Here is a 22,997-nt window from a genome sequence, read left to right as displayed (position 1 = left end):
GAGAAGATAGTAGTAATTTTTGACCCTTGGGAGTGAGATATAAGTTTGGTTGAGTGTGGGTCCATCTGGGTAGTGTAGTCCTTAAACCTCAGACTCTTGGTTTTGGCTCAGGTCGTGATCTTCAGTGGTGGGATCAAGCCCCAAGTTGGGCTCCAGGCTCAGCAGCGAGTCTGCCTGGGACTCGCTCTCTCTCTCCCTCTGTCCCTCCCCCGCACCATCCCATGTGCACTCTCTCTCTCAAATAAATAAACCTTTAAAAAATTTGGCTGAGTATGTGGTGCCAGGAGTATTTTCCCTCCCTCCCCTGGGGTGGCTGTGTCTCGATTGAAGGAACCTTTACATCATCCTTTGAAAGGCCTTTCAGTGCTCCTGTGCACTCTTTGTGTTGGGACCCATTGCTGACTTCCTCCCTGGAATATCACCCCACTTCTTCCTGGGTAGACTTTACTGGGCTTAGATGCAGGCTCAAGAAGCAATTTTTCTTTTGCTAGAGCTGATTTAGTCAGGAGGCTGACTTGATTTAAATCCCTCTCTCCACCCTTTTTTAAACAAATTTTTGGACTATTTCCATAGGACAGATTCCCAGAAATGGAATTACTGGGTCAAAAGATAGAAATATTTTTAACACTCTAATATATGTTGCCAAATTGCTTTCTGGAAAACTTAATTCTACTTTACACAATAGTGTATACGATGGCCTGTTTGTTTTAGAAAGACCTCACTGGCTTTGGCTACTTTCTTATGGGGGAAAAAAAAAGCCAGTTTGAGGTGGTTTTTTCCCCCAGGGTGGAGGGAGGTTGGAATACAGTGGGCCTGGCTGTTTGGCTTGCTCTGAGTAAGGGCTTGAGAGTCCAAGCAACAGAAGCTATTGATAAGTTGAAGGTTCCAACCTCACCGTCCCCAAGCAGCATTTTTTTTTTTTAACTCTTCTCAAGTGAGCTCTTTACTGCTCTCTGTCCCCCTCCTTTTCTTCTGAGCTATTACCTCTGTGCAGTTGTTTCAGTATCATAGTGTCACTGTCAGGTGTGGGGTCCCTAAGCAGAGCCCCTAATGTAGGATAGTGAGAGGAGCCCATGGAGGAGGCAGGAGAAGAATCAGTAAGTAGTCCCAGAAGTGTCCCTGGGGTTGACCACTAGTGAGGTGAGTTTGTGTGGAGTTCCCTAGAAGAAGCTTGTGAATCTGTGTATGTGGCCTCAGACTCTTCACTAAGCCTACTTTAGTTTTCCACCTCCTCCATTCTTCTTTTTATTCTATTATTGCTCCTTAAGTCTCCAATAAATGTTTTTGGAACTAGTATATTGTTCCATGGTCAGGATTCCTTACCCCCACTTCTCTTCACCTTTTCCTCCTCCCATTTCCTTATTTGCCTTCCCCTGTTGGCTCCTGAAGCTCCCTGTCTGCCCTGATGTCCTTATTGGCTGAAATCTACTTGTCATACCTGTGTTTTGGGCGGGTTGATGGAATAGAGGCTTTCATGAGAGGTGAAGGGGTAAACCCTGTCTTCCTGGCCTTCTCATGAATGCTTCTTGCTTACTGACTTTGCCTATGATGACCCCACTAAATGGTTTTTGTTGCGTTGTAGGGAAAGCTAACTGCCAGAGAGCGGATCAGTGTTTTGCTGGACCCTGGCAGTTTTGTTGAGAGCGACATGTTTGTGGAACACAGATGTGCAGATTTTGGAATGGCTGCTGAGAAGAATAAGGTATCTTTTCACATGGTGGTGTGAGCCACTACGTTGCACTTTCTAGCTGTTGCTGTGCTGGCCTACCCACTAGACTAATGAAGACGTTTTGGAACTCAAAAGTACATTTAAGAATTTTCAGGTTTGGGGCCTGAAGTTGCAGAGGTGCCTCTGGAGAAGTAGTATTGGGCCTCCAGATTCCCGTACTTAACCTTTGTCTGCAGATGAAGGAATGTGAGTGGGACTGCTCAGACCTTGGGCAGTGTGACTCTGGCCCAGTTTCCAGGGCTCTGATTGTGGGTTCAGAGATCTCACAAATATGGATTGACAAACTTGGAAGGAAAGATGAGAATGTCTTTTAGTTGTGTTCTAGTTTGTCTAGGCAACAGAGACCCCTAAAGCAGGACCATTTGCCTGTTTTGTCATACTAAGTTTATGGAGCTTTTGGGGTCAGAGTCACCGATACTTTCTTTTTTTTTTTAATTGGGTGTTCTCCATGGGTATGCGGAATTCTTTGGACTCACTTTTGATCAGTTTTTCTTGGGTCTGCATATATGCTGTTAGTGACCAAAGATTTGGGAACTTGGCACTAAATCAGCTGGCTCCATTTGAGTCATTATGGGCCACATAGTATTCCAGGATTCCAAGCAAAATGATGGGTTTGCCGTAAGGTTTGGGGGTGGGCTGTGTGGCTTTGTAGACTTGCCATGTGTCATTCTATTCCCTTCTCCTTCCCATGGCATTTGGTAGTTGCAGCTCTAGGGAGTTTTAATTAAATTTTTTGGAAGAAGATGATCTCTAACTATAGTGCCCTTCACTTCTATTGACAAAGCAGTAGCCTAGGGCTTGCTGTTGCAGAGCTGAGCAGGGGAAGAGGAGATTCCATCATGATCCTGATTCATCCTGAATTTCAAGAAATTTAGGGTGCGCATTTGTTTTGGGCTTTTTTTGGTCTTTCATTGCTAAATTCACTAAAAGACATATTTGGGTTTTTTAACTCTTATTTTTCTATTTTTCTGATAGTTTCCTGGAGACAGTGTGGTCACTGGACGGGGCCGAATCAATGGAAGATTGGCTTATGTCTTCAGTCAGGTATTTAATAACTCCAATAGGCTGTGCGTTCCTGGAGGGCAGAGCCAGGAGCAAAACATATGACAAGAAAGCAGTTTTGGGGAATGAAAACTTGCTTGTAGTGGGGGCAGATGAGGGATTTACTTTCTGTTTTTCAGTGCATATGTTGAGAGTTTTATACTATAGTATGTGTTTTTTCTTAGGGTAAAAGAATCAATAGTCTTGAGTGATGATCACAGGGCATTAATCGGGTAAAAAGTCCCAGGCCAGGAGTTTAATCCAAGTGAGTGAGTTTCCTGTTGGCAGGTTGGGTGAGTGCCTGGAGGGCATCCATGTCCTGGGCATTGTGTCGACTGAGAGAGTGAGTGCTGTGAATGCAGCTTGGGTGGAAGGCACTAGACTCCATGAACCATAGGTTTTGGGCTTTCCCGAAAGTATTAGAACAAATTTTCTTTTCTTTTTTTTTTTTTTTTTAATTTTTTTTTAGAACAAATTTTCTTAAGCTGCATAAAGACAGATAAAGTTTCTTCACACTGAGACCGTAGAAGAATATAGTATAGGAGGCAGAATAATGGTCCCCCAAAATGTCCAACTCCTAATTCCTGAAGTTTATGAATGATAGCTTACATGGCAAAGGGGAATTAAGCTGCAGATGGAATTAGTGTTGCTAATTAGCTAACCTTAAAATAAAGAAGCCTGGGTCACTCAGGTGGGCACAATATAATCACAGGGTCCTTAAGAGAAGGAGAGGCAGAAGCAAAGTTCCAAATGGTGTGTTGTGAGAAGGGCCTGCCACTGCTGGCTAAGAAGATGGAGGAAGGGAGTCATGAATGAAGGAATGCAGACGGTCTCCAGAACCTGGAAAAGGCAGGAAAAATGATTCTCTCTTGGACCCTCCAGAAAGGCGCCTAACAATGCTAATCTTGAGTATAGCTCAGTGAGGCCCACATAGGACTTCGAAATTACAGAACTGTGAGAGAATAGATTTACGTTGCTTTAAGCCACTGAATTTGTGGTAATTGTTAGAGCAGCTTATAGTAAACTAACACTATACTATTCTGGGTTTGATTACTTCCTCTCCCCATGCCCCCACCAGAGGTGGAAATATGCATATAATTCTAAGTGTTTAGTTCCTTGTTATAGATCTAAAATTATAAAGCTTGTTTATGGGTTTAATAGTAAAATAACCATGTTCGGGTAATTTTGAATGTATTGTACTTAGACAATACTCATTTACTTAATGAATTCCCTTTGAAATGTTTTAGAGAAAGACAACTATCATATGATCTCCCTGATATGAGGAAGTGGTGATGCAACATGGGGGCTTAAGTGGGTAGGAGAAGAATCAATGAAACAAGATGGGATTGGGAGGGAGACAAACCATAAGTGACTCTTAATCTTACGAAACAAACTGAGGGTTGCTGGAGGGAGGGGGGTTGGGAGAAGGGGGGTGGGGTTATGGACATTGGGGAGGGTATGTGCTTTGGTGAGTGCTGTGAAGTGTGTAAACCTGGGGATTCACAGACCTGTACCCCTGGGGATAAAAATACATGTTTATAAAAAAATAAAAAATTAAAAAAACAAACAAACAAAAACAACAACAAAAAAAACTGTGTTACAGATGGGTCTACCAAATGCTTAACTAGAAGAAATGATTTCTCCTTTTTGTAATTTATGAGAACTAGGCAAAAACTTGTACAGAAGGAAGCATTAATCAGATAGCCAGAACAAAGAAAGTTACTATGCTGTCTGGGCTCAACCTTCTAACTACTGAGCAGATACAAAAATTCACTGAGTTGATACTTTTTATCAGCCCATGGGGTAGGGTTGTATAGGGATAGGAAGAGGGGAGAGGGAAAAAACTGAGCCAGAGTTTCTGTCCTGAAGATGCTAATTATTTTGTGTATAGAATGGGGCAGGACCGGAGGGTCTTCAGTACAGATAGAGTGAGAGAGATGCTGTGCAAGTGCTGTGGGCTGAGGACAAGGGATGATTGCATTCAGGCTTGAGGGATGTTTTAGTTGCCTTTTGTGGGGAACTTCTTTTCCAGAGAAGCAGCCTCAGTCTCTTGCTTGATAATTGGCCATAGGTATGTTCTGGGGAGACATGTAGAGGGAAAGGAGAGCCCAGTGCTGGCTCATCATTCAGTGTACAGGTTCCTGATCTCATGTGTTTTTAGACTTACTTTCGTGTTCTTTTGCTGCTGGTGACTGTGAATCCAGAGCCCCTCTGATGAAGTTGCTTTAGCGAATAAACCTTTCCTCTTCTCAAGATGAAGGAGAGACCCAGTGGGGTCCAACTGCTCCCCACAGAGACTTTGTATCAGTCTGTTTTCACCCCTCCTCACCCCCATTTTCCATGGTTCCTGCATTGTCCCCTCCTTGTGGTTACTGCCCCTGCAGTGTATAGGCTTCCATTTGTTCCCTCTAAGTCAAATACTCTTCTTGAGCTTTCATTTCCCCTCGAGTTTGTTCAGTCTCTCCTCTGTGGATGTTGCTTCTTCCTTTTTTGTCCTCGTGGGCTGAATCTCTTCTTAATTCGCTGCTGTCTTTTTGAGATGGTTTTAGGAAGGAAGCCCTTTACATTGGAAGATAATGAAACTCCATAAGCCAGAGGAAGCAGTGAAGGCCCTGATTGACTTTTTTCACCTCCCTCATCAAAATGACTGATACTTTCTACTAATAGAAATGCCTCACTGTTTGAGATCTCTAGAATCTGATTTTTCAGGTTAATTCTTCATGAAAAGTTTTCCTTTCCATAGAGCTGTGACTCATTTTTATAGAGCAAGTCTTTTGCTCCCAACAATACATGAACTCCCTTTAAAGATACAAATTATTTCGTAGAATAGTGAATGAAAGAAGACTACTCCTAATTTTTTGAATGTCTAAAAATTCCTCAAAAACTTTTGGCTAAGAGTTTTTCATTTCTTTCTCCTCCTTGTGGCTCTCTGTCCCTGGCTTGTCACTATATTTTACTTGTTGATTTAATTGTTTTCTTTTCAGGATTTTACAGTTTTTGGAGGTAGTCTGTCCGGGGCGCATGCCCAGAAGATCTGCAAAGTAAGTATTTAGTATTGAAGACCAGTACTTTCATCAGTCACTTGGTACATATTGAGTATTGGGGTACAGAACTATATGTGGGGTGGGTGCTGACCCAAAGTTCCCGTCAGTCAGGAGTTTATAACATTTTTTTTTTTCTTGTATCATGGATCCCTTTGGCGGGCTGGTAATTATTGGCATGCATAAAATATGTAGGATTACAAAGAAATAAAAATATTTTAAAAAATCACATTTGTAATATATGTGCTTTCTAATTCCTCAAGTAACGAAATTTAGTTGTGGATCCAAACTGCTATAATTTCACAGTATGAGTATGAATAAATTTCACAATATGAATAAATATCCTACTTCAAAATACCTGCAACAACTTGAATGTGCCATAAAAATATCCATGGCTTCTATTAATGACAAAGTCACAGGTATTTCTAATACTTTATTAGTATTTTTTTTTTTACCTTTGTTCATTATTAAAGGAAATGCTAAAGATCAACCAGAGTTAATAAAGATAAAGATGTAAATTTTTTCCCATCCAAGGCATGGATGAAATTTGTTTATAGACTGCTTGGGATTCTGAAGAGTCCAGGTAAAGAGCCTGTGGTCTAGGTGGAGAGTCCAGGTACTAAAAGATAAAGAGCAGTACAAGGATTGATTACATGATGGTATTTTAAAAATACTGCTAGTGATGAGATGCTCTGGAGATGAATAAAAGTATAGATTATATTTGGAGAACTTTGGAATTAAAGGTAGGGTTGACTGTTAGTAGCTGGTGAGTACTTCCCTGTGTAATGAAAAACCTGGATTCTAGACGTGGTCTTGTCATATGTTTCTGAAACCTTGGACCAATCCCTTAACTTCTAAACTTCCCCGATTTTTCTTTTTACTGCCTCTGTTATCATGGTTAAATGAATAATATGGAAGTGAAAGTGCTTTGTGAACTGTCAAGAGCTATTAGGAATGTTACTTATTAGGCTCTCAACTACTGACCCATGAGGAAAATATGGCTTATTACAAGTAAAAGCAGGCCTGGGCCTGGCCTGTGGTTAACAGATGGATCTACATGTACTTTCACGAAAATAAACTTTGCTATTGTGACTACTGTCAGTTCTTTCAAAAGAGTAATGGGGTCGGGGATGGAGTGGGGGCTGCAGTGGTGGTGGTGGCAGGGCTTGGCTGGCTCAGTCAGTGGAGCATGTGATTCTTGATCTCTGGGTCATGAGTTCAAGCCCTATATTGGGCATGGAGCCTACTTAAAATAAATAAACAAACAAACAAACAAATAAATAAATAACTGGGAACAAAACTGGCTACTGGAAAATATTACAGCTAGTCCTGAGGCTCTAGAAATGGTTGTTAGGAACAGTCTTTGCCCCTGCTGCTGGGAAGTGCTTTGGGTCTGGGATGCCTGAGGGGCTTTAATTGGCCCTTAAAATTTTGGTTCTTGGGCGCCTGGGTGGCTCAGTGGGTTAAGCCGCTGCCTTCGGCTCAGGTCATGATCTCAGGGTCCTGGGATCGAGTCCCGCATCAGGCTCTCTGCGCAGCAGGGAGCCTGCTTCCTCCTCTCTCTCTCTCTGCCTGCCTCTCTGCCTACTTGTGATCTCTCTCTGTCAAATAAATAAATAAAATCTTAAAAAAAAAAAATTTTGGTTCTTTGTTTTCCATGAAGGTACCCAATAATCCTGGGGAAGAAAGCCAGTATAAATGACTCTTGTCCTGAAAAGTATGCTTAGAACATTTTCCAGAAAACACCATGGTGCTTTATAAATTCTGTTTTTGTTAACAGGATCAGTTGTCTCATGAAAGGTTTCTTTGCTGTTTCAGATCATGGACCAGGCCATGACAGTGGGGGCTCCAGTGATTGGACTGAATGACTCTGGTGGAGCACGGATCCAAGAGGGAGTAGAGTCTTTGGCTGGCTATGCAGACATCTTTCTGGTGAGAAACCTGTTAACTGAGTATAGAGAGTAAAATAGTACAAGGCTCAGTTTTCAAAGCTGTGTCCTAGTCAGAGCTTCCTTATCCCTATTGTTCTCTGCTCTGTGTCGGTTCTGTGGCTTCTTTCTGTGTCCTGGGGAAGGCATGGAAGGTGGATAAAAAGCAAGAGAGTAGGTGGAGTGGTTTTCTTTTTTTGTCACAGAGAGCCACTCTTAGGGGAAAACTAAATTAAAGATCACTTGTAAGGGAAATATACCTGATTATTTTTTTCAAAAGCAAAGGACATGGAATTATAAAATATTAAAAATGAATTGATATGATGCTAGAAATAGGAATTTTTTAAAAAATGCAGTGCTCTTGGGGCGCCTGGGTGGCTCAGTGGGTTAGGCCGCTGCCTTCGGCTCAGGTCATGATCTCAGGGTCCTGGGATCGAGTCCCGCATCGGGCTCTCTGCTCAGCAGGGAGCCTGCTTCCTCCTCTCTCTCTCTCTGCCTGCCTCTCTGCCTACTTGTGATCTCTCTCTGTAAAATAAATAAATAAAATCTTTTAAAAAAAAAATGCAGTGCTCTTTACTTTGGTTAAAACACAAGATCATTGTATGAAGTTCAAGTTGTAGTACAAAGAAGAAAAATTAGCCAAATCTCACCATTCAGAAACATTCAATGAACATCGAATTCAGATTTCTTTCTGCTCACTTACTAAAATTACAGAGAAAGAAATGAAAAACACAAAAGTAAATTAAACTTGAGAAAAGGGACAGATCTACATTTCTAGAGAGGGGAGGAAAAAGAGAGAAGGCAGGAAAGCAACAGGCAGACATTGTTTCTAATCAGGCCAGCTGTTGTCATCCCCTGGGCTGCAGGCTTATGAACATTCTGTCCCTGTCTACTGCCCTTTAGGTTCCATGAGAAAAATGTATATTTATTTTGTGTAAGATGCTCTGCTAGTTGTGGAAGTACTTATGTGGAAGTACTTATGTTCATTGAGGAGCCATTTTGTAGATCTTAAATCTGCTTTTTAATCTTTAATCTTGAGGTCCAGGCATAACCCACTGGGGAGAATTAGCTCTTTGGGTGGCATGGTCAGATGATTTAGGCCTGGAAGGTCTCCTCTGGCTCTTAGCTTGAAGTCATGCCTATATTGAAAATGAAGGAAAGGAAGCATGGCCCTAAGAGAAGTGGCAGTAAATCACCACGTTTTAGAGCTTGTCAGTGTTTTAGAATATCTCCTACTCTAACCCGTCTTCATGAGTATAGGCTGCAGGAGTTGGGTTTTATTTTCTTTTCAGGAGATAGGCTTCAGTGATGTTAATAGATTATTTACTGGGGTGCCTGGGTGGTTCAGTCAGTTAAGTGTCCGACTCTTGATCTCCAGTTCAGATCTTGATCTAAGGGTTGTGAGTTCAACCCCTCTGTTGGGCTCAGAGCCTATTTAAAAAAAAAAAAAAAAAAGATTAATGCTGCTTGTTACTTGTACATCTCCAGCCACTTCCTTTTGCCTGTACTGTTAATTTAACTTTTTTTTCTAACTTTATTTTGATAGAATTTCAAACTTTATATAAAGATGGCAAAAATAGTACAAGGAACTCCCATATGTCCTTTACCCAGATTCGTCACTTGTTTACATTTTGCCCATTTGCTGTATCATTTCTCTCCATATGTATGTAGTTGCAGGTTATATTTATCTGAAACACTTGAGAATAAATTGGATGTTGTACCTCCTTTAGTTCTTAAATCCTTCATTATGTGTTTCCTAAGAACAAGGATATTCTGTAATAAAGTGAGTACAATAGTAGAAATCAGGAAATTTAACATTGATTTACTGATACTATTCTTATCTATGGTACATACTCAGATTTCATCAAACAATCCTAAATAAAGCCTGCTATAGCTGTTCCCCTACTACCCTATGCCCCATCTAATCCATGATTAAGTACTGTCTGTAATTATTTTATCTCTTTAATTTCCTTTAGTTTAGAGAAGTTTCTCAGTTTTTCTTTATCATCCATGACTTTGACATTTTTGGGAACAGCTTTAAAGGAGGTATAATTTACAAACCATAAAAATCCATCCATTGTAAGCATGTAATTCAGTGACTTAAAAAAAAATCTAGTAAAATTAACAGTGTGTTTCAGGTATACAATATAGTGATTTAACAATTCTATACATTATTCAGTGCTCTCATGGTAAGTGAACTCTTAATCCTCTTCACCTATTTCACCCATCTCCCCACTCACCTTTCCTCCCACCATCGGTTCTGTATAATCAAGAGTCTGTTTTTTGTTTGTCTCTTTTTTTCCTTTGTTTGTTTGGTTTCTTAAGTTCCACATATGAGTGAAATCCTGTGGTATTTGTCTTTGAGTTATTTCACTTAATATTATACTTTAGCTCCATCCATATTGTTGCATATGGCAAGATATTATTATTTTTTATGGTGGAGTAATAATCCATTATTTATAGATGCGTGCATGTGTATGTGATATATATATCTGTGTGTGTGTGTATGTAGAGACATATATATCACATCTCTATCCATTCATATATATATATATGTATATATATATGTATATATATCACATTTTCTTTATCCATTCATTTATTGATGGACGCTGATTGCTTCCATAGCTTGGCTGTTGTAAATAATGCTGTCATAAACATAACGGTGTATATATCCCTTGGATTTAATGTTTTTTGTATTCTTTGGGTAAATACTCATTAGTGTGATCACTGGGTCATAGGATAGTTTTATTTTTAATTTTTTGAGTAATCTCCATACTGTCTTCCACAGTGATTGCATAAGTTTGCCTTCTCACCAGTGGTGCACAAGGGTTCTTTTTTCCTCCACATCCTTGCCAACACTTGTTTTATTTATTTACTTATTTATTGACGATTTATTTGAGAGAGAGAGAGAACACATGCACAAACAGGAGTGGCAGAGGAAGAGGGAGAGAGAATCCCAAGCACACTCTCCGCTAAATGCAGAGCCCAACATGGGACTCAACCTCATGACTGGAAATCATGACCTGAGCTGAAATCAAGAGTTGGGTGCCCAACCGTTGTGCCACCCAGGTGCCTTGTGCTTTTGATTTTCACTACTGGACAGGTGTAAGGTAGTATCTCCTTGTGGTTTTGATTTGCATTTCCCTAATGAGAGATATTGAGCATCTTTTCATATGTTTGTTGGCGGTCTGGATGTCTTCTTTGGAGAAATGTCTGTTCATGTCTTCTGCCCAGTTTTTGATTGGATTGTTTGTTTTTAGGATGTTGAGTTATATCAGTTCTTTATATATTTTGGATACTAACCCTTTATTAGGTATGTCATTTGCGAATAAGTTCTCTCATGCAGTAGATTGTCTTTGAGTTTTGTAGGTTGTTTCCTTTGCTGTACAGAAGCTTTTTATTTTGATGAAGTCCCAATAGTTTATTTTTGCTTTTGTTTCCCTTGCTTCAGGAGACCTATATAGAAATATGTTGCTATGGCCAATGTGAGAGGAATTACTGCCTGTGCTGTCTTCCAGGACTTATATGGTTTCCTGTCTTATATTTAGGTCTTAATCTTTCCAATTTTTTCTAGAAAATTGATTTCTAATTTAATAGTGTTGGAAAACATGCATTGTCTGACTTCATTCGTTCTGAATTTTTTGAGACTTGTTTTGTGGCCCAATATTTGATCTATTCATAGAATGTTCCATGTGTGCTTGGGAGTGCTGAATCCTAATCGCTAGACTACAGGGATCCATGTGCACTTGAAAAGAACGTATATTCCCCTGTTTTTGTTTTGTTTTTTTTTTTAAGATTTTTATTTATTTATTTGACAGACAGAGGTCACAAGCAGGCAGAGAGAGAGGAGGAAGCAGACTCCCTGCTGAGCAGAGAGCCTGATGTGGGGCTCGATACCAGCACCCTGAGATCATGACCTGAGCCGAAGGCAGAGGCTTTAACCCACTGAGCCACCCAGGCCCCTCTATATTCCCCTGTTTTAGGGTGGAATGTTCTGATTGTATGTTAGATCCATCTGCTTCAGTGTTTCATTCCAAAGCCAGTTTCCTGTTGATTTTCTATTTGGAAGATCTGTCCATTAATGTGAGTGAGCTGTTGAAGTCCCCTACTATTATTGTTTTACTATAGATTATTTCCTTTATGTTTGTTACTAGCTGCGTCACATATCTGGGTGCTCTCATGTTGGGTGTGTAAATATTTGCAGTTGTTAGAACTTGTCGGATTGTTCTATTTATGATTATATAGTGTCTTTCTTTTTTTTCTTGTTACTATCTTTTGTTTTAAAGTCTATTTTGTCTGATTAGAAGTATTGCCACATTGGCTTGCTTTTTACTTCCATTTGCATAATAAATGCCTTTCCATTCTTTACTTTTTTTTTTTTTTAAAGATTTTATTTATTTATTTGTAAGAGAGAGAGAGTGAGAGCGAGCACAGGCAGACAGAGTGGAAGGCAGAGTCAGAGGGAGAAGCAGGCTCCCTGCGGAGCAAGGAGCCCGATGTGGGACTCGATCCCAGGATGCTGGGATCATGACCTGAGCCGAAGGCAGCTGCTTTACCAACTGAGCCACCCAGTCGTCCCCATTCTTCACTTTTAGTTAGCATGTGTCTGTCTGTGAAATGAGTCCTTTGAAGGCAGTGTATTGATTGGTCTTACTTGATTATCTATTCTATCACTGTATGTCTTTTGATTGGAATGTTTAGACCATTTACGCTTAAAGTAATTATTTATAGGTGTATATTTCTTGCTGTTCTGTTACTGCTTTTATGGTTGTTTTTTCCTTCCCCATTCCTTTCTTCTCTTATTCTTTCACAGTTTGCTGACTTTGTTTGGTGATCTTTTTTGATTCCTTTCTCTTTATTCCTAGGGTTACCATTAGGTTTATATATAAAATCTGCATATGGTGGTTTACCCTGGGTTGATAGTTGCTTAAGTTTGAATCCATTCTGGAGTGCCTGGGTGGTTCAGTTGGTTAGGCATCTGCCTTTGGCTCAGGTCTTGATCCCAGTCGGGGAAGAAGCCCTGTATCCGGCTCCCTGCTCACAGGGAGCCTGCTTCCCCCTCTCCTCCCTGTTGGTGCTCCTTCTTGCTATCTTTAAATCTTTAATCTTTAAAGATTTTATTTATTTATCTATTTATTTATTTATTTATTTGACAGAGAGACATCACAAGTAGGCAGAGAGGCAGGCAGAGAGAGAGAGAGGAGGAAGCAGGCTCCCTGCTGAGCAGAGAGCCCGATGCGGGGCTCGATCCCAGGACCCTGAGATCATGACCTGAGCCAAAGGCAGCGGCTTAACCCACTGAGCCACCCTGGCGCCCCTAAATCTTTAATCTTTATAATCAAAATCTAAAATCTTTAAATCTAAAATCTAAAATCTTTAAAAAAAAAAAAAAGTTTGAACCATTCTTTACTCCTCTGCCCCCGTGTTTTAGGTATATGGTGTTATACTTTACAGACTTTTATTTTGTGAATACCTCAACTGAGTTTTTTTTTTTTTAAATTGGTATACTTTATTTTACTGCTTTTGTGCTTCCCACTTTTCTTACTTATGATCTCTTCTTTCTACTCAGAGTCCTCTTTAACATTTACGACTTTGTTTTTAAGTTTTCCCAGCTTCGGGGCACCTGACTAGCTCAGTTGGTAGAACATGTGACTCTTAATCTTGGGGTCTTGAGTTCAAACACCATGTTGGATATAGCGGTTACTTAAAAAAATAACATCAAGATTTTTTTTTCTCCCCAGATTGAGTCTTCTGATAACTGTTTCTTGTTTGGGCATCAGAATAATTCTGGCCTCATAGAATCAGTTGGAAGTATTGCCTCTCTTCCCTTTTTTGGGAAGAATTTATAAAGGGTTGACATTAGCTCTGTAAATATTCGGTCAAATTAATCAGTGAAGCAATCTGGACCTTGAGTTTGCTTTATAAATAATGTAAATAATGAGATATAGTTATCTATAATATATTTCAGGTATACAAGATATTCACCAATTCTGTACATTATGCGGTGCTCATCATAAGTGTAGTTCTCCTCTGTCACAGTATTATTGTGTGTATATATATATAAAATATATAATTATTATAATTCTTGAGTATATTCCCTATGCTAAACTTTTCATCCCCAGGACTTATAACTGTTAATCCTCTTCACTTGTTTTGCCCATCTCCCACCCTCCTCCCCTTTGTAGATAGTTCTTGATTACTGGTTGAATCTCTGTTACAGGCTTATCAGATTTTCTGTTTCTTCCTGACTCATTTTCAGTAGTTTGTGTTTTTATAGGAATTAGTTCATTTAATCTTGGTCATCAAATTTGCCATACAATTTTTAGTAATTTTTTTATTATTTTTATTTCTGTAGTAATATCTTCCATTTTTCCTTTTAATAATATGAATATTTTTGTCTGTTTCAAAGTTTGTCAATTTTGTTGTCACAGAAGCAGCTTTTTGTTTTTTCTCTATTGTCTTTATAGTCTGATTTATTTCTACTCCTAGTTTCCTTTCTTCTTGTTCACTTTGTTCTTTCTGGTTTCTTAAGGTAGAATATTGGATTATTGATTTGAAATCTTTTTTCTTTTAATATGTCCATTCACAGCTATAAATTTCAGCTATATTCTTAAATGAGACACATGGTCTCTTCTAGAGAATGTTTCGCATGCACTTGAAAAGAATGTGTATTCTGTTGTTGGGGTCAATGTTCTATATATGTCTGTTATACACAATGGTTCATATTGTTTACATCTGCTGTTCCTTCACTGATCCCCGGTCTGATGGTTTAATCCATTATTGGAAGTAGGATATGTAAGTCACTAGCTAATGTTGTGCACCTATCTATTTCTTCCTTTGATTTCTGTCAGTTTTTTGCTTCACATATTTTGGCTTTCTGTTAGGGGTGTGTGTGTGTATATATATATATATATTTTTTTTTTTTTTTAAGATTTTATTTATTTATATGTCAGAGAGAGAGGAGCAAGAGGGAGCACAGGCAGACAGAGTGGCAGGCAGAGGCAGAGGGAGAAGCAGGCTCCCTGCCAAGCAAGGAGCCCGATGTGGTACTTGATCCCAGGACGCTGGGATCATGACCTGAGCTGAAGGCAGCTGCTTAACCAGCTGAGCCATCCAGGCATCCCAGGTGTATATATTTTTATAATTGTATATCTTTTTGGTTTATTGAACTTTTTGTCAATATATGTATGTCTTTACCTCCTGTAGTTTTTTAAAATTTGAAGTCTATATTGTCTGACAATAATAGAGCCACCCTGGATCTGTTTCGGTTACCTTTTGCATAGAATCTTTATCTTTTTATCTTTTTTTTTTTTTTTTTTTGGGTCAAAGAGTGTAGTTGAGATTTTATTTAGTTGAAAGAGAAAATGAGAGGAGAGTGAGTGAGGGAGAGAGCGCTTGAGATGGGGTAGAGTTAAAGGGAGAAGCAGACTCCCTGGCTGAGCAGAGAGCCCAATGTGTGGCTTGATCCTGGACTCCCGGGTCATGATCTGAGCAGAAGACAGACATTTAACTGACTGAGCCCCTCATGTACCTAAACATAGAATCTTTTTCATTTTATTTTTTTATTTAAACCTTCCTATGCCCTCATCTATAAAGTGAGGTTCTTGTGGAAAAATATAGGCATATTTTTATTTAACTTGATTTTTAATTTTTTATCCAATTTATTTAAACCTAAAAAGCATCTCCCCAGTTTTCCTGTCTCCACCCCTCCCCCAATTTATTCTCTTTATCTACAAGCTTTTTAAAAATATATATACATCTATTCTTTTAGGTTCCACATAGACCTAATGCAGTATTTGTCTGTCTTTGACATTTTGCTTAGCATAACGCCTTCAAGCTCATTCCATGTTGTTGCGAATGGCAATTTTTTTTTTATGGCAGAATAATATTTCATTGTATATATGTACCACACTTTATCCATTCACCCATTGATGGACACAGGTTGTTTCCATATCTTGGCTATTATAATAATAATGCTTTAGTGAATATGGAGGTACATATATCTTTTTGAATTAGTGTTTCCATTTTCTTTGGCTAGATACCCAGTATTTAAATTGCTGGATCTTATGGTAGCTTTGGTTTTAATTTTGTGAGGAACCTTCATAGTGTTTTCCATTGCAGCTGCACCAATTTACTTTCCCACCAGTAGTACACAGGGGTGTCCTTTTTTACATACCCTTAACAACACTTGTTAATTCTTGTCTTTTTGGTAATAGGCATTCTAATAGGAGTGAAGTGATATATCATCATGGCTTTGATTTGCATTTCTAAATTCACTAAATTATTAGTGAAGTTGAGTATCTTTTGTACCTATTGGTCATCCTAATGTCTTCTTAGGAAAAAATGTCTTTTCCGATCTCCTCATGTTTTAATTGGATTTTTTTTCCTACTGAGTTGTGTGAGTTCTTTATATATTTTAGATATTAGCCCCTTATCAGATAGGATTTGCAAGTATCTTCTCCCTTTCAGTAGGCTGCCTTTTCATTTTATTGGAGGTTTCCTTTGCTGTGCAGAAGCCTTTTAGTTTGATGTAGTCCCATTTGTTTGTTTTTGCTTTTGTTGCTTTGGTTTTAGTGTCAGATTAAGAAAAAAACATTGTTGGGGCATCTGGGCGGCTCAGCTGGTTGAGCGTCTATCTGCCTTTGGCTCAGGTCATGGTCCTAGGGTCCTGGGATCAAGCTCCACATTGGGCTCCCTATTCAGCAGGGAGCCTGCTTCTCCCTCTCCCTCTTTTCCTCCTCCCCCAAATCCCCTCCCTGCACTTGTGCTCTCTCTTAAATAAACAAAAATCTTTAAAAAAAACCCCAAAACATTGCTAAGACCTATGTCCAGGAACTTACTGTCTATGGCTTCTTTGAGTTTATGGTTTTATATTCAAGTCTAATTCGTTTTGAGTTGATCTTTGTGCATAGTGTAAGATAGCTGTCCAGTTCTTTTGCATGTGGCTTTCTAATTTTTCACAACACCTACATCTTTCCTTTTTCCTCCCTCCCTTTTCTTCCTTTTTCTTACTTCTCCCTTCCTTCCTTCTTCTTTCTTCCTCTTTCTTTTTCTTCCTTCCTTCCTAGAGGGAGTGTGTGTGTGTGTGTCTAGGGTAAAGGGAGAGGGAGAGTGAGAATCCCAACCAGGTTCCACATTTAACATGGATACTGATGGGCTGGATCTCAAATGCTGAGATCATGATTGAGTCGAAATCAAGAGTCAGATGCTTAACCGATAGCCACCCAGGCACCCCTACAACACTGCTTTCTGAAGAGGCTGTCCTTTCCCCATTGTATATTCTTGGTTCCTCTCTCAAAAGTTAGTTGACCATATATGTGTGGTTTTATTTTGGGGTGCTCTATTCTGTTCTTTTGGTTTATGTGTCTGTCTTAATTCAGTACCATACTGTTTTGACTGTTATTGCTTTGTAATATAGTTTGAAATCAGGGGCATGATACCTCCAGGTTTGTTCTTTCACAAGATTGCTTTGATTATTTGGGATCTTCTAAAGTTTCACACAAATTTTAGGATTCTTTGTTTTTATATCTGTGAAAAATGCTTTTGGAATTTTTTTTTTTTGTTCCGTTGGAATTTTGATAGGGATTGTATTGAATCTACATATTGCTTTGGGTTAGTATAGACAATTTATTCTTTTCATCTATGAGTGTGGAGTATTTTTCCATTTGTGTTATTAGTTTCTTCTAGTAATGTTTTAAGGTCTCAATATACAGATCCTTGGTTAAATTCTTTGGTATTTTATTCTTTTAGATGTAATTGTAAATGGGATTTCTACTTAATTTCTTTTCTAATAATTATTAGTGTATAGAGACACAGCAAATTTTTGTATACTGATTATATATCCTAAAACTTTACTGAATTTATTTATTCTAAAATTTTTTTTTTCTGGAGTCTTTAGGTTTTAGGATTCAGGGTATATTTATGTAGGTATATATATGTAGTATATGTACATATAATATGTTATCTGCAGATAGTGACAGTTTTACTTTGTTTCTAGTTAGGATGCCTTTTCTTTTTTCTGACTGCTCTGGTTAGGACTTCAGCACTATGCTGCATAAAAGTGGTGAGAATGGGCATCCTTGTCTTGTTCCTGATCTAAGTGGAACCGCTTTCAGATTTTCACTATTCAGTATATTAGCTGTGGCCTTATTATATGTGGCTTGTATTATGTTGAAGTACATTCTCTGTATACCTGCTTTGTTAAGAGATTTTATTGTAAATGGATGTTGAACTTTGTCACATGTCAAATTTTCTCTGGCTCTCTTGAGATAATCATGATTTTTATCCTTTATTTTTTAAGGTGATATATAACAGTGACTGTATTGTAGATGTTGAACCAGTCTTGCATTCCTTGACTAAATCCCACTTGATTATCATATATGGTATTTTTATCCATATTCCATATTCCATGTGTTCTTGAGTTAGCTTGACTAATATTTTGAATATTTTTATATCTTTGTTCATCAAGAATATTGGCCTGTAATTCTTTTTTTCTGGTATTTCTGGTTTTGATATCAGGGTAATTCTAGTCTTGTAAAATGAGTTTGGAAGAGTTCCCTCTCTTTTGTTTTTTGTTTTTTTTTTTTTGGAGGGGTTTTAGAAGAATTGGTAAACTATAAAACTCTCCAGGGGACAGCAGAACACTGGAACCTCGTAGAGGGTGAGTGCAGAGATACTGCCCACCCTCTGATGTCTCTGGAAAGGATTAAAGTTGGCCCCAAGATACATTCCTAATAAAAACAAAAGTCTGCCTTCAGATTTCAGTCATGATGATCAACTAATAGGCCTCCTTCACAGAGACAGTTCCTGAGCCTGTTGTCCCTTACTGTGTATTGTGGATTTTGGATGCCTCAGAACTTTTTCTCCTTTGTTACAGTCCTGTGGGTCCCAGGAGTGTCAGCCCTACTGGCTGCCAGAGTCAGGTGATATAGAGGTGTCCCTTGGCAGCAGTCACAAAAATTGGGTTACCAGATGATGTGATCTCCTTTTTGGATCAACCAATTATTGCAGTCCCATGGAACGAGGAATGTAAGGTCCTCTGACCTCCAGAACCAAGCAATCAAGAGATGTCCCCTAGATGGCACCTGCAAAAATTGGGGCACCAGGTGTGTGTGAAAGCTCTCTTCTAGGAGATGCTAGTGTTCTGCAGCATGGCAAAGAGAGCATGAAGATGGTGCCCCACTTAGCCTCTGTTCCTGTATTCATGCAGGCTCCTAGATGCGTGTGTGTATATGTCTGCCCCTCCTTCTGATGCTTTAATATAAGCATATGAGCTTTCTTCACTTTAAGTCTGGGTGCTTAAGTGTGTTTTGGGGTGAGTCCAAATGTGTGAGCCTTAAAAGTGGTTTTCCAGATTGCTTCAGTCTTGTGGGTCTCAGGACGTGAGCCCTGTTAGGTGATTTGGGGGCATAGCTCTCAGATGTTTATCTTAAAAGTTTGGAATTCCCAATTTGGGGCTCTAACTCTTTGTGTTTGAGGGAGAAAGTCCAGGTTTTATATTCCTTCCCATGCCAGGGGTGGGGTTCATGTGATATTGTGTGCTCCAGTCTCTCATACCTGCCTTGATGTGCTTTTCTTCCGTGTAGTTGTTACTCCTTCAACCTTTAGGGTTTTTATTATTTTCAGAGGACATCGTGGCTATGGGAGGAGTTACGTTCAGTTTCCTCCTGTATTACCATAAAAAATTGCATTTTAAAAATCTGTATTAGTAGAGGAATTTAACCCATTTGCATTTAATGTGATTACCAAGAAAGGATTTATTTCTGCTATTTATCTATTTTCTGTTATGTTTCTTGTTCCTTGGTTCCTCTATTAATGCATTTTTTAGTGTTTAATTATTATTTTTTTAAGTGTGCCATTTTGATTCGCCATTTTGATTCATGTTTGTTGTTCATTTTCATCATTTTCCCCTAATGGTTTACAATTATTAGCTTAAATTTATAGCAATTTGTTTTGAATAATACCAGCTTAGCTTCAGTGGCATACAGAGGTTCTGCTTGTATACATCTCCGTTCTTCCTCCATGTTGTTATCATAGAGTATATATCTTTATACATTGTATAGCCATTAACAGATTTGTCATTGTTTTGTGCATTTGTTTTTTAAATACCTTGGGAAGAAGAGAGATGTTACAGACAAAACCAAAGCACTGTAATAACATTGTTTTTTATGTTTACTTAGGAAATTCAATTTCTAAGTGTTTGTTTTTTCTCATGCCATCAAGGTACTTACTGTGGCCCTTTCATTTCAGGCTAAAGGACTTGTAGTGTTTTTTGAATGGCATGTCTAGTGTAAACATCCTTCAGCTTTTGTCTGGAAATGTCTTAACTTTTCCTTTATTCTTGAAGGATAGTTTGTTAGATATTTTTGACACTTTCTTTTTCCTTTCAAGACTTTTTTTTTTTTGAGATTTTATTTATTTGACAGAGAGATGGAAAGTACAAGTAGGCAGAGCAAGAGGGAGAAGTAGGCTCTTCCCTGAGGAGGGAGCCTGATGCAGGGCTTGATCCCAGGACCCTGGGATCATGACCTGAGCTAAAGACAGACGCTTAACTGATTGAGCCACCCAGGTGTCCTCCTTTCAAGGCTCCTAAATATCCTCCTGGACTCTGATTTCTGGTGAGAAATCAGCTGTTAATTTTATTGAGGATCTCTTGTATGTGACAAGTTGCTTGTTTCTTGCTGCCCTCACATTCCTTTCTTTGTGTTTAAGTTTCAGTAGTTTGATTATAATGTGAGTTTGGTGTGAATCTGAGTGGAATTCATTGAGATTCTTGGATGTGTATGTTCATATCTTTCATCAAGTTTGGGAAGTTTTCAGCCATTATTTCTTAAAATACTTTAATCTGTCTCTTCCTCTTTTTAAAAAATTTTCTTTTTATTGCTCTTTTTAAAAAAATTTAATTCAATTAATTAACATATAATTTATTATTAGTTTCAGAGGTAGAGTTGATTCATCAGTCTTTTATAACACCCAGTGCTCCTTACATCATGTGTCTTCCTTAATGTCCATCACCTAGTTACCCTATCCCCCAATCCCCTCCCCTTTCAGCAACTCTGTCTTCTATGCTTAAGAGTCTCTTGTGGTTTGTCTCCATCTCTGATTTTGTCTTGTTTTATTTTTTTCTCTCTTCCACTATGGTCATGTTTTGTTTCTTAAATTCTACATGGGTGAAATCATATGGTAACTGTCTTTCTCTGATTGACTTATTTCTCTTAGTATAATACCCTCTAGTTCCATCCATATCATTGCAAATGGCAAGATTTCTTTTTCTTTTCTTTTTTTTTTTTAAAGATTTTATTTATTTATTTATTTGACAGAGATCACAAGTAGGCAGAGAGGCAGGCAGAGAGAGAGGGAGCAGCAGAGCAGGCTCCTTGCCGAGCAGAGAGCCCAATGCAGGGCTCGATCCCAGGATCATGACCCAAGCCGAAGGCAGAGGCTTAACCCACTGAGCCACCCAGGCATCCCTGGCTGCTTTTTCTTTTTCTTCTTTTGATGGCCGAGTGGCATTCCATTATGTGTGTGTGTGTGTGTGTGTGTGTGTGTGTGTGTGTGTGTCTATGTGTATATATATACCACATCTTCATCCATTGACGTGTTGATGGACGTCTGGGCTCTTGGCATAGTTTGGCTATTATGGACATTGCTGCAATAAACACAGGGGTGCAGGTGCCCCTTCAGATCACTTCATTTGTATCTTTGGGGCAAATACCTAGTAATGCAATTGCTGGGTTGTAGGGTGGCTCTATTTTCAACTTTTTGAAGAACCTTCATATGTTTTCCAGAGTGGGTACACCAGCTTGCATTCCCACCAACAGTGTAAGAGGGTTCCCCTTTCTCCACATCCTTGCCAACATCTGTCATTTCCTAACTTGTTAATTTTAGCAATTCTGACTGGTGTGAGGTGGTGATATCTCAAAGTGGTTTTGATTTGTATTTCCCTGATGCTGATTGATGATGAGCATATTTTCATGTGTATGTTGGCCATTTGGATGTCTTCTTTGGAGAAATGTCTGTACATGTCTTCTATCCATTTCTTTTTCTTTTTTTTTTAAATATTTTATTTATTTATTTGACAGACAGAGATCACAAGTGGGCAGAGAAGCAGGCAGAGAGAGAGGAGGGAGCAGGCCCCCCGCTGAGCAGAGAGCCCGATGTGGGGCTCGATCCCAGGACCCTGGGATCACAACCTGAGATGAAGGCAGAGGCTTTAACCCACTGAGCCTCCCAGGCGCCCCTCTTCTGTCCATTTCTTGACTGGATTATTTGTTCCTTGGGTGTTGAGTTTGATAAGTTTTTTATAGATTTTGGATACTAGCCCTTTATCTGATCTGTTTTTTGCAAATATCTTCTCCCATTCTGTCGGTTGTCTTTTGGTTTTGTCAACTCCTTCCTTTTGTGTGCAGAAACTTTTTATCTTGATGAAGTCCCAATAGTTCATTTTTGCCTTTGTTTCCCTTGCTTTTGGAAACATGTCTAGCAAGAAGTTGCTGCAGCCAAACTCACAGAGCTTGTTGCCTGTGTTCTCTAGGGTTTTGGTAGATTTTCCTGTCTTGCATCTAGGTCTTTCATCCATTTTTAGTTTAATTTTATGTATAGTGTAAGGAAATGGTCCAGTTTCATTGTTTTGCATGTGGCTGTCCAGTTTTGGAAATGTGTTCAATTTTCCCAAAATCATTTGTTGAAGAGACTCTCTTTTTCCCATTGGATATTCTTTCTTGCTTTGTCAAAGATTAGTTCACTATAGAGTCGAGGGTCCTCTTCCTCTTCTTCTGAGAGTACTATTATGTTTATGTTGGTACAGGTCTAATTCCTTACAGGTTCCTCTGGCTGTTCATTTTTCTTTATTGTTTTCTTAGCTTCTCCTTAGACTGAATAGTTTCAGTTGTCTTATCTTTAAGTTCTCTGAATTTTTCTTTTGCTTGAAATCTGCTATTGAACCCCTCTAGTAAGTTTTTCATTTCAGTTACTGTCCTTTTCAGCTCCAGAATTTCTGTTTAGTTTCTTTCTATTTCTGTCTCTTTATTGGCCTACTCATTTTGTTCATTGTCTTTCTGATTTCCTTTTTTCCCCCTCATGATTTCCTTTAGTTCATTGACTGTATTTAAGACTACTCCTGGGGTGCCTGGTAGTTCAGTAGGTTGAGTGTCATTCTTGGTTTCTGCTCAGGTCATGATCTCATGCATCATAAGATCAAGCCCTCTGTCAGGCTCCCTTCTATCCCTCTGCCTCTGTTCCTCATGTGGGTACACT

The 22,997-nt window shown here is 38.9% G+C and overlaps 1 protein-coding gene across 2 annotated transcripts in view; it reads left to right on the top strand.

The window, feature by feature from the left end:
• PCCB (propionyl-CoA carboxylase subunit beta) overlaps positions 1 to 22,997 on the top strand; it is a 102,836-nt gene that overhangs the window by 1,913 nt on the left and 77,926 nt on the right. Inside the window, exons 2-5 of one of the 2 annotated variants that reach the window (XM_082690928.1) lie at positions 1,583 to 1,702; positions 2,705 to 2,773; positions 5,755 to 5,811; positions 7,630 to 7,743. In XM_082690928.1, coding sequence (XP_082547054.1) covers positions 1,583 to 1,702; positions 2,705 to 2,773; positions 5,755 to 5,811; positions 7,630 to 7,743 — 360 coding nt within the window. The remainder of the gene's footprint in view (positions 1 to 1,582; positions 1,703 to 2,704; positions 2,774 to 5,754; positions 5,812 to 7,629; positions 7,744 to 22,997) is intronic. The other variant, XM_082690929.1, reaches the window with a different exon arrangement.

The sequence above is a fragment of the Mustela nivalis genome (genome assembly GCF_964662115.1).
Source record: "Mustela nivalis genome assembly, chromosome: 1".
NCBI lineage: Eukaryota > Metazoa > Chordata > Mammalia > Carnivora > Mustelidae > Mustela > Mustela nivalis.
This window is presented reverse-complemented; position numbering and strand designations above follow the sequence as displayed.